Source organism: Nothobranchius furzeri, chromosome 6 (assembly GCF_043380555.1).
Source record: "Nothobranchius furzeri strain GRZ-AD chromosome 6, NfurGRZ-RIMD1, whole genome shotgun sequence".
Lineage (NCBI taxonomy): Eukaryota > Metazoa > Chordata > Actinopteri > Cyprinodontiformes > Nothobranchiidae > Nothobranchius > Nothobranchius furzeri.
In genome coordinates, this window is record NC_091746.1 from 48,417,283 (window position 1) to 48,429,801 (window position 12,519).

Consider the following 12,519-nt stretch of genomic DNA (forward strand, 5'->3'; position numbering starts at 1 on the left):
ACAGAACAAAATAAATGCAACTTAAGTCACATTTAAAGTATTTCTGCTTTTGCAGTCCACTACAAACCATAATATCAGACATGGGTGGCTGGTTTTGGGGTTTTAGAGAAAGTGCAAAGGACTGCACCTTGGGTGTGTTGTGCGAGTTGCGTCGCCGTCCCCCCTCTTCCAGCTGCATCTCAGAGTACAGCTCCTCCTCATCCTCTTCCATGATGTCAGACAGGTCAGAGCCCCGGCTGCTCTCGCTGTGATAATCTTCATTGTGACTATAGTGAGGCTTTTGGTCGTCACAGAGACACAAACACACAGACGCAGTTGTTTAAGTCCACAAACATACCAAAGCACACGTGGATGGACAAACGGGTGAAGGAGTGAGTACATGCAGCCACTCAGATAGACATGCACACACACACACACACACACACACACACACACCCTGACACAGGTAAAACACACTGGTGTTCACAAGAAGGCCAAAGACTCAACAGGTTTCGATCTGATCTTACCGGCCTTCCCAGCTCGGAGCCTCTCAGAAACTCATCGACCGACGGTCCTCTTCGACAACCGCGTGCAAATCCTTCCTCTTCTTCCTCTTCCTCGTCAGAGGGATGCTGGTGAAAAATAGGACCCTGCTCTCCATATCTTCCCTGCCTCTTGTCTCCCTGAAATCACAAACAAAAAGGGAAGAAAATGCGTGACAGAATAATAACTTTTAGTTCTTTTTATATTTCTTTATTAGAAATTGCTACACAAAGTTACTTTTGTATGTGTTTGGCTCCATTTCCAGACCTTGCCACTTTCTGCGGCGACCCTCTGAGCTGCTTCTCGGGCGATGGCTTTGGCCACTGTGTCTGGAATGAGGGTGCCCTGGGGTTGGGGAAGAATCCTCTGGGGAGAAGGGGAGCGCAGATTGGCTTGGAGTGGAGGCTCCAGAGTGTGGCCTGGCATGGGCACAAGTGGCTGTGAAAGAGACAGATTTGGGTCCCAACCAGGCTGTCCAAGTGGGATAGCTCCTCTGTGGTGAGCTATGTGCTCTTTGGCATCCATGTCTCTGGCACTTACTGGTCTCAGAGGTATAGGGTGGGGGTGGGGCAGCAGAGGCAGTTGGTGCTGGGGCCTGGGACCCTGGTGTGGTGGATGAGGCTGGAGATGCATGGGCTGTGGATGAGGGGGTCCACCTGGGTTTGGGAGTCTTGGATGGGGTTGTGGGTGCTGAGGATGGGGTGGGATGGGCTGTCCGTGAGGGGGGACAGGGAGTTGAGGTGTGGGGTGAGGGATGAGAGGAGACTGAAGGTGAGGTTGAGGGTGGGGGTGTGGAGGGGGGCCTGGGTGAGGGTGTATTGGGGCTGGCAGGGGGATCGGAGCTAGAGGCACAAGTAGGTTGTTTGGAATGATGGCGACTTGAGAATCCTGGGATTCTCCCTGGACTGACAGTGTCTTAACAATGACCTCTCTGGCCTCCAGGCATTGAATCCTTGTCAGATCAACAGTAACATAGTCTGCCATTGGGAATAACACCTCAGCTATCTGGAGTAAAGAGAAGAAAATCATGTTGTTGTGAACAAAACTTGCAGTAGCATGTTATTAAACGCAACAAAAACTTTGTTTTCCGATAGAAAATAAACTCCTGAATTTGCACCTTTTTATTTTTATTTACTTTTTTTTTTTTTTGCACAATCAGTATTTTATTTTAACTCAACTCTAAAATATCAGATCAACATGCCACCCTGAAGGTTCTGTTGTTTGGCTGTGGGAGGAAACCCAACAGAAGTCATTAATCAACGTCTCCTCAAAAACAGTAAAATCCCTGGTGGTAATGTGTTGCACACAGTTAATGTGGGCCCATATACATCTTCACATCAGAAGTAGATGTTTACACTCACTTACTGGACTTCATACCATAAAAACAAGAACTGTTTCACTCCATTCCCAGCTAAGGACCTCTAATGAGAGCAAAATGCAATAAATCGGCTGGAGTTTCTTCTTCTATAATGGCCTTTAATATATATTTTGGCTTGTTAATATTTAAATGAAATTTTTTCTTTTTGTTCCAAAAAATATAAACCTACAATTCCGAATTTTATGTTAAAAGTGTATTTAATATTTTAAAAGACCTGCTTTTCAGGAAGCCACTGACAAAACAACTCCAAGGTTCAACCAGGAGAGGGCAGCTCTGAAGCAAATTTAGGTTTTAGTGTTGAGTTGGTGTAATCTCTCAGATTAGGTGTTTTTATATACAGGTCCTTGTCAAAAATTAGCATATTGTGATAAAATTCGTTATTGTCTGTAATGTACTGATAAACATTAGACTGTCATATGTATTAGATCCATTGCACACAACTGAAGTAGTTCAAGCCTGTTATTGTTTCAAATATTGATAATTTTGACATACAGCTCATGAAAACCAAAAATTCCTATCTAAAAAAATTAGCATATTTCATCTGACCAATAAAAGAAAAGTGTTTTTAATACAAAAAAGTCATCCCTCAAATAATTATGTTCAGTTATGCACTCAATACTTGGTCAGGAATCCTTTAGCAGAAATGACTGCATCAATGCGGCGTGGCATGGAGGCAATCAGCCTGTGGCACTGCTGAGGTGTTATGGAGGCCCAGAGTGCTTCGATAGCGGCCTTAAGCTCATCCAGAGTGTTGGATCTTGCTTCTCTCAACTTTCTCTTCACAATATCCTACAGATTCTCTATGGGGTTCATGTCAGGAGAGTTGGCAGGTCAGTTGAGCACAGTAATACCATGGTCAGTAAACCATTTACCAGTGGTTTTGGCACTGTGAGCAGGTGCCAGGTCGAGCTGAAAAATGAAATCTTCATCTCCATAAAGCTTTTCAGCAGATGGAAGCATGAAGTGCTCCAAAATCTCCTGGCAGCTAGCTGCATTGACCCTGCCCTTGATAAAACACAGTGGACCAACACCAGCAGCTGACTTGGCACCCCAGACCATCACTGACTGTGGGTACTTGACACTGGACTTCAGGCATTTTGGCATTTCCCTCTGCCCAGCCTTCCTCCAGACTCTGGCACCTTGATTTACGAATGACATGCAAAATTTGCTTTCAGCTGAATAAAGTACTTTGGACCACTGAGCAACAGTCCAGTGCTGCTTCTCTGTAGCCCAGGTCAGACCCTTCTGCCGCTGTTTCTGGTTCAAAAGTGGCTTGGCCTGGGGAATGCGGCACCTGTAGCCCATTTCCTACACACGCCTGTACACGGTGGCTCTGGATGTTTCTACTCCAGACTCAGTCCACTGCTTCCGCAGGTCCCCCAAGGTCTGGAATTGGTCCTTCTCCACAATCTTCCTCAGGGTCCGGTCACCTCTTCTCGTTGTGCAGCGTTTTCTGCCGCACCTTTTCTTTCCCACAGACTTCCCACTGAGGTGCCTTGATACAGCACTCTGGGAACAGCCTATTCGTTCAGAAATTTCTTTCTGTGTCTTACCCTCTTGCTTGAGGGTGTCATTGATGGCCTTCTGGACAGCAGTCAGGTCGGCAGTCTTACCCATGATTGCGGTTTTGAGTAATGAACCAGGCTGGGAGTTTTTAAAAGCCTCAGGAATCTTTTGCAGGTGTTTAGAGTTAATTAGTTGACTCAGATGATTAGGTTAATAGCTCATTTAGAGAACCTTTTCATGATATGCAAATTTTTTGAGATAGGAATTTTTGGTTTTCATGAGCTGTATGCCAAAGTCATCAATATTAGAAACAATAAAAGGCTTGAACTACTTCAGTTGTGTGTAATGAATCTAATATATATGAAAGTCTAAGGTTTATCAGTACATTAGACAATAATGAACTTTATCACAATATGCACATTTTTTAGAAGGACCTGTACGTTGGCAGTCACCAGAGGGTGTGAGAGACCTTTGCAAGACATTTTCATGTTCCAGATTGAGACTCTTGCACTAAATAGGAATTACCAGTAGGTGGCACTACTGTGTGCTCCAATGACACCATGTTAAAGTAAAGGCTAAAAACATCCCAACATTGATATATGTTCATGTGCATTAGGTGTATTAAATATGATTAAACAACTATTGCATTGCCTGCAGGGTTTAATACTGTATCAGAAAACTTCATGTTCACCAACATTGACATTCCACCCCCCACCCCCCCAAAGCAGAGCCTTTAAACTAAGATTAGCTCCACATCATCAGTCTCTAATGTGTCCTTGAACAAAGCAAACGAACACAAAGGCTGAGGTCTGAGTCTGTATTACTAAGACATTCTTACTCACCCTTTGTCCTTTAGTGCAGACTGCATAGCCAATGACATTTGCCCCATTAGACGTGCCTGTGGGGGAGAGGATGGGAGGCTTCCAGCGGACCTGCAGGACCCCTGGGGCCTGCCCACAAAGCACCTGCACATCCAGGGGAGGCATTGGTGGCCCTGACAGATCAGAAACACGTGTAAGGAGAAATAAAAATCCATCCTATAATTAATTATTTAAAATCACTGGACTCAAAACAGACTGAAGCATTCCTCTAACGCACAAACAATACCAACCATGCAGATAAATGCATAGGTATAAGGAAGAAGGGAGAGAAAGTTTAAGCTGATGTACTTACAATTCTTATATTAGCTTATATTTACTTTAGTGGATACATGCAGATGATTTGCATGACATCTAGATTAGATAATGTCAAAACTGTTTATTTTTTGATATTTCACCTAAGGTTCGATTGGTGGGTTAAACAACCAAATAGTTCCCGAGCACAGCCACAGCTGTATCTCACTGCTGTCCTTGGGAATGGGTCAGATGGGGAGATGTCATTTCACCAGTGTGTGATAATGACTAATAGCGCATTTCCATCAACCATTTTGGCATGAAATGGGAAGGGTCGGAGCACTATTTACAATTGTAAAACTGGTCCAGACAACCTACACGGACCACGCCAGTCACTGGACTTTTGTGGCCCCTTCTGTTGTGGGTCCAGAAGTTTCTAGAACGGTACGGCTCAGGTGGGGCAACAACACAGTCCACTGATTGGCTGACAGAAATACATCACTACTTGCAACAAGCAAAACAAACAGAGTTTTGTTGTTTGTATTTTCATTAGCTGTACTTGAATATGAAAAAATGCTAGCAAGTAGCAGAAAGTTTTGGTCACTTTCAGAGCTGCATACGTTCCTCACCGTCATCGAGAGAGTCCACAGAAGGAGCTAGATGGATCGGTAAGGACATTTTTAATCTCAGCGGATGGCAGCCGAAGGAATCGAGCGGACGTCGAAACAGTGTCGGGTCAAGATGAAGAAATTAAAGCCCAATATAGAAAAGTTGAGGGCAGAAACAGCCGGGGTGGATTTTTTTTTTGGGGGGGGGGGGGGGGGTTGATACGCTGTGATGCGCAGTATGCTATTTCTAGCCGAGGCAGGCCTCTGAACTTAAAGACTGAACCCTGGAGTCACATGTGGAGCCTGTGGTAAGCATTTTGGTTTTGTCTTTAGCTCTGTCGACCATTTATTGCAGCACAGAAATACTGAATATTTGCACAACCTATACAATTGTGCATGTCGGATTGTTTAACCCTGCCTGCCAACTTATGACCCAAACTGCGATTGAAACGCTCGCCTGGAAATTGCAGACCCATGCCGGAAAAACACCAGTTCAAAAATAACCAGACCTGACCGGACCAGGCCCGGTGATGGGAAACCCCCATAATGGGACTTTGAGGACTTGTTCAGTAATAAGGTTCCTAAAATTTCACAACTTTCATTCTTTGTAAACTCTTGTTTCAAATTCATACTAAACCACTTCTGCTCTTACAGGTACAATGAGTTAGAAATGTACAGTGAAATAAACACAAAACAGTCCAATGTCTCAATTATTTTGGAAGGAAGGTTACATTGAAACAGATTTCCTTTTCAGCCAGTTAGGCGTTGTCAGCTTTGCCCTTACAAAGTGACCAAAGAGGGACACAGTCTTTGTTTACAGTCTGTGAGCCTGCAGGGTTGTAATTTGACACCAGCTAGAAAAACACAGCATCATTTTGTAAAGATCATAAGCCAGTAACAGGAACAACCCAGGCGTTATTTCTTCTACCCCTGAGAATGCATGGCATCCATTTTTTAACTCTAATATCTAGTAAAGAATGCTAGAGGCTAGCATTTAGCTAACAATGATATCGGTAAATTAGAAGCAAGTAGTGGAATCTAAAATAATCTCTAGCTAATTTTTCAATTTCCAACAACTCGATATTAAAGTGAAATGTATTTATCTACTTATATTACTGTGTGTGACTTGTCTGTTCGTCATCTAACACCTTGTGGTGCTCATCGGTAACTGGAAACAGCCATAAAACTCATGGAACGGGAGTGAGAGAGTGACTTGTGTGCTTTGAAAATGGGTTGCAGTTACCAAACTTGACCACATGCTGTCATTGTTACTTCATTCACCTTTAAAGTGGCCAGACATCAGAATTAGCCAGGCCAGGCCAGATATCAGGATTAGCACCTTCATCAAAATCCTGCCATATCCAGTCCTATACATGCCGTCTGCCCTCTAGTGCAGGATCTACAGCTGGCAAGCGCCAATTTTATTTTTTATTACTGTCATATTGTTATATAACATATAAAAATTTTTTTAAAACTACCCTTTTAAATTGTCACTAGTTAATGTGTCAGGCTTTAAAGGGTTAAAATTTCTTTAACTAAAGTTCTTATTTAAAATCTTTGCAGTATAGAGGTGATTTAATTAATATAGGAATAACATGTCACATCACATGACTCTACACAAAAACAATATAAAAGAATAAAAACCATGGGTTTTGTTCCCTCCAACCCTCCATGCAGGAGATAAAGCTTTGTCTTTTGATTCCCCGTAACTCTGGGATAGCATGCACACCATTGAGACAGGAGTAAATGCACACATTACGCACGTAATACAAGCATTTTGGTTTGGGGTGGTGGGAGACTTGTATGGAACAGTGTGTTTTCCAGATTATAAGATGAGGAGATGATTCACCAGACTAAAAACTAATTGTGTTTTAACTGTCCCCTAATTGGTGATGTGCTCTCTGTGGCAAACTTGGGCAAAATTGCAAATGATTTCCAAACAATGAATTGGGCGTAGATTTGAGAGGGCTTGTGTGTCACAATATTATTTGCAAATGAAGAATACTTTTAATTCCACTACCAAATGCCATTTTACCCACATGCCTTCGGTGATTGCATTCAAATGAACAATATGTGAAAATCATCCCTCTCCTAAAGGGATAATAGCGGTAATGACAGCTCTGCTTATTGGCTTTATATATTGTTTGGTGGTAAAATGGAGGAAACCCAGCCAAGCACTGATGTTTCATTCTGACCTGTTCTGCAAAATGGTGTTGGCCCTAGATGAAATACAATACACAACACACATTGTAAACGTATTTGGTACAGTACCATTATGCATTACAGAACAGACACCTAAACTAAAATATTCATGATGAGAATTATTAGATTTGATTGGAAGCGTCACACTAACAAGACTGTTGTGCATTTCTTATTTAGATTTTTATGTCTCATTATGTAAAATCAAACACTTCTGACCTGCTGCCTGAGTACAAAATTCCACCCCAGCTTCTTTTCTTTCTCTCTGCTCCAGAGGCAGCTGCCAGGGTACTTGGTGAGGCTGCGCCACCACCGTCACTTTATACACCGTCAGAGGCTTCAGGTTGTGGAAGCGTAGTCTGTACCTTCCTGGCTTCACCACAGCATGCTCTGCCCCATCTACATACACAGTGTGGCTGTAGTTACTGTTGCTAGGCAACCAGGAGAGCACGGCAGTGTCCCGCTGGATGTCATCTACCCGGATACCGCACGGTGCCACCACCACATTGGCTCCCACCAGCAAGGTGCAGCGCAGTTCATCCGAAAGGCCGCGGTCAGTGACGCTCTGCACTGACACCCGATAAATGCAGCCGTCCAGGTCCAGCTTCTCCAGCAAGCACTTGGTCCTGCCACTATAAGGTATACTGGCACGAAGCTCCCCATCAACCAACACGTTGTAGCCGGAGATGTTCCCCCAGCCCAAAGGCACCACTGGAGGCTCCCACGCCACAATAACACTGCGTGCCAGCTGCTTGATCAGGGTTATCTTACGGGGGTAAGGCACAACATCTTCAGCTAGGTCCTCAGGATCCAAGGGGGCCCCTGTCCCGTTGCTACAAGGAACCAGGGCACCAGATGAACCAAGGAGGCCATCCTGGGAGGCACCTTCATCTGCTGACATCAAGGCCAAGGGTGTGTGGTCCAGATGGCCCAAGTCTTCCACACCCTCCCCAATGGGTTTTTCTTTGTCCTGAACAAATTCCACAAAGTTGGACGGAACAAGACCTCTTTGGCCGTCCAAAAGTTCCCCTGTGATGTAGACAGAAACAGATAAATTAATGTAGAAGAAAAGTATTTCCACTTTGAGCCTCGGTCTTTGGTGCTTCAATACCAACAAATATACCACCGTGACCCAATTTAGGGATATTAAACAAGATAAAGATATGAAATAATAAAAAACAATCCAATATTAAAGCTTTCTAAATCATGGAGTGGCATCTCTGTTGTTTCACTATTACTTTAATTCTAACTTTCACTCTTCCCTCTTCAAATAAACGACTAATAAAACATTCTCTATCAACATTTCAAAGAGCTGTCCTCTAAAATGTTTCCAGGAACAACCACCCCCCCAAGGATATGGATGAAGAGATCACTTCAAGGGGGAAAAATGACTGATTTACTGAGCAGTTTTTACCCAAAGGCGAGAAGTTTCTCATCAATTCTAATTCTCGCACTGCTCTGGGTGGCTGCATGTTGGAGTAGCTCTGTTAACTACATGCAAGTTTTGCTTTTTTTGGACATTTTTTCCTCTAGCGTCCTCAGAAAAACTGTATTTTTTGGACCTTTCACTTTTCTGTTTCTGGTGCTGTGAAGTTTAGGGGATTTTTATTGATTTTTTTTTTCACTTTTTGAGCATTTGTTATGATGCATAACCATGTCAACAATGTGAGATCACTGGCCAGCAAGATAGATGAACGCCAAGCCCTTTCAAGGACTCAGCCAGAGTATCGGCAGTGCAGTGTTATGTGTTTCACTGAGACGTGGCTGCAGAACCATATCCCCGATTCCAGCGTCTCTCTGCTAGGATTCCTGACTTTACGACCAGACAGAGATCTGAAGAGGAGCCGGAAAAGAAAAGGAGGTGGAGTGGCAGTGTTTGTCAACAACAGATGGTGTCATCCATGTCATGCTTCAGTGAAATGTCGTCTCTGCAGCCCAGATGTTGAACTCTTGGCAGTAAGTTGTCGCCCATATTATTTGCCAAGAGAGTTCACCAGTGTTGTCTTGGCAACCATTTATATTCCACCTTCAGCCATTGCTGAAAATGCATGTGATGGCATCAGTTCTGTTGTCGCTAAGCTACAAACCCAGCACCCCAATGCATGTGTGGCTATATCTGGTGATTTTAATCATGCCTCACTCTCTGCTACACTTCCAACATTTCAACAGTTTGTCAGCTGCTCCACCAGAGAAAACAAGACATTGGATTTGTGTTATGCAAATGTAAAGAATGCATACATGTCCAAAACAAGACCTCCTCTGGGACAATCAGATCACAATCTTGTTTTTCTCTGCTCAGAATAAAAACCACTTGTTCAGAGGCAACCTGTGACAAGAAGAACTGTGAGAAAATGGTCACAGGACGCTGAAGAAGCCCTGGAGGGTTGTTTTGAGACCATAGATTGGATGACTCTCTGCCAAGGATATGAAGACGACATCAGTGCCATGGCTGGATGTGTCACTGACTATATAAACTTCTGTGTTGACAACGTCATACCCACCAGAACAGTGAGAAGCTTCGCTAATAACAAACCCTGGATCACCAGTGAACTGAAGAATCTGCTAAATGAGAAAAAAGAGCCTTCAAGGAGGGAGATAGGGAATTACTGAGGAGTATACAGAAGCAACTGAAGATCAAGATCAGAGACAGCAAGGAGGCATACAGGAAGAAGCTGGAGAACAAACTACAGAGGAACAATATCAGACATGTCTGGTCAGGGATGAAGAAGATCACAGGCTTTAAGCAGAGGAAGGATTGCACAGATGGCAGCCTGGACACAGCCAATGAACTGAACAAGTTCTTCAGTAGGTTAAGTTCAGGAACAAACCCAGCATCCTCCTCGCCTGTCCAAAGCCAATCAGACATCCCATCCTCCTCTGATCCAACATTTTCCTGTCACATGCCACTTCTTTTGTCCTCTAACGCAGTCATGTACTCTTCTCTTTCTATAAATCTGTCTTCAACCAAGTCAGGAGATGCTGCTGCCCCATTTACCTCCCCTCCCACCTATCTGTCTCTTGGAAGTCAGGTGAAGAGGCAACTGCAGAGATTGAACAGGAACAAAGCTGCAGGTCCAGATATTGTCAGCCCCAGAGCACTGAAGGCCTGTGCAGATCAGCTCTGAGGGATTCTGCAGCACCTCTTCAACCTCAGCCTGGCCCAGGAGAGAAGGTTCCAGTCCTGTGGAAGGCATCCTGCCTTGTTCTAGTTCAAAAGAAAACTCGCCCATCAGTCAATGACAACTACAGACCGGTTGCCCTGACATCCCACATCATGAAGGTCCTGGAGAGACTCCTGTTGGTCCACCTGAATAAGCAAACTAGAACATATCAGGACCTGCTGCAGTTTGCTTATCACCATGGAGTTGGAGTTGAAGATGCCATCATCCAGCTGCTTCAACCAACCCACTGTCATCTAGAGAAAGCAGGCAGCACTGTGAGGGTCATGTTCTTTGATTTCTCCAGTGCATTTAACACAATTCAGTCTGATGTACTTTGCCAGAAACTCCAGATGACACAGGTGGGGGGCTCAACTATTGCCTGTGTGGAGGTTCCTCCAGCCATTTCTCAGTGTTACTATTATTTAAATATCTTTTTCTATATGCTGATTTATTTCATTTTGGCAATATTGTAAGATGTTTACTAATGGGTGCACACATTTAGTAATTTATCTTACACATAGTTTTTTTGATCATTAACTATTTTCATTTGTATTCTGAGATTGGATGAACTGGCAGAGAGAGGGGACACGCCCAGTGTAACTCCATGCAGGAAGTGGAACATTCCATCTGGCTCCTGGAAGCAGGGAGCGTGATAATGAAGAAACCAGAAACCAGACGTTCTGAAGCTCTATTGAGTTTACCAGATTTTGTTAGGATGTATTAAACTTTTTTTGTGGTAGTTATATTTTGTTGACTTAGTTTCCTAGGTTTATTTACTATTTGTCTTAGTGTTTCCCTTGTCTCTCCCCTCCTCGTTGTCTGTAGGCTAGCCTGTGTGTATAAATTCCCCTGTGTGTCTCTGTTTTGGAGAGTCTTGCTTGTTACTTTTAGTTAAGGTTATTTTTGTGGCCATTTTTTCCTTTGGGCCCGTTTTTGTTTGATTTTGTTTAATTCTTTATAAAATAAATGGAGAAGATATTCTTTTTAAACCATTGTCCTGGAGTTTTACTGCTCGGTCCCTGACAGCCTGGATCAAAGACTACCTGACAAACAGACCACAGTTTGTGAGGCTGAAGAACTGCACATCAAGCCAGGTGATCAGTAACAATGGAGCACCACAGGGGACTGTACTCTCACCATTAATCAATTTCCCTCTGGGATTAATAAAGTATTTTTAAATTGAATTGAATTGAATTCATTTTCACCCTGTACACCTCAGACTTCCAGTACAAATCAGACCTGTCATCTACAGAAATACTCAGATGACTCTGCAGTTGTCGGGTGTATCAGAGATGGACAGGAAGCTGAGTACAGAGAGCTGGTGGAGCACTTTGTGGCATGGTGAGGAAACAATCATCTGACCTTGAACGTGAACAAAACAAAGGAGATGATTTTAGACTTCAGAAGAAACAGGGTGGAGTCAAACACTGTTTCCATCATGGGAGAAGAAGTGGAGGTGGTTGAGGAATACAAATACCTTGGAGCTCACCTGGACAACAGACTGGACTGGAGAAAGAACAGCAAAGCCGTTTACAAAAAGGGACACAGCAGACTGCACTTCTTGAGGATGCTTAAGGTTGGTTTATGCTTGACGCGTCCGCGAGGTCCGCACGGCTCCGCGCGGAAAAGTTGCGTCATTTTAACAACCGCGCCTCTGCACGGCCCAAAATTTCCGCAACGCGCACCTAGGAAATTTTCTAACCACACGGACAGTCGGACGCGGAAAAACATGCGGACCTGCAAGAACTATGGCAGAGGTTCTTAAATACAGACATTTGTATGATTCAGCTTTCAGAGATCACCGTGATCAACGTTGTTAATAATTCTTGGAGAGAAATAGCTCGCACTGTCGGAAAGACGAGGACGCTGTTAAAAACTGCTGAAATGCCATGTTGTAAACAGTAATTTCTACTTCTACTATGGTGTAGTGTTGGATGCATGCTGTAGAGCTCCATGCTGCCCCCTACAGTTTGGGAGAATATTGGCTCACCGCAGAAACAAGCCGCATGAACCATAAACGCTGCGAGTTGTGA

General features: G+C 43.8%; 1 protein-coding gene across 1 annotated transcript in view; it reads right to left on the reverse strand.

The window, feature by feature from the left end:
• Positions 1 to 12,519, reverse strand: part of rimbp2a (RIMS binding protein 2a) — a 45,088-nt gene that overhangs the window by 25,144 nt on the left and 7,425 nt on the right. Inside the window, exons 7-12 of the mRNA XM_070551974.1 lie at positions 7,545 to 8,354; positions 7,322 to 7,345; positions 4,249 to 4,400; positions 760 to 1,527; positions 507 to 662; positions 128 to 277 (exon numbers count right to left, since the gene is read on the reverse strand). Of these exons, the coding sequence (XP_070408075.1) occupies positions 128 to 277; positions 507 to 662; positions 760 to 1,527; positions 4,249 to 4,400; positions 7,322 to 7,345; positions 7,545 to 8,354 (2,060 nt within the window). The remainder of the gene's footprint in view (positions 1 to 127; positions 278 to 506; positions 663 to 759; positions 1,528 to 4,248; positions 4,401 to 7,321; positions 7,346 to 7,544; positions 8,355 to 12,519) is intronic.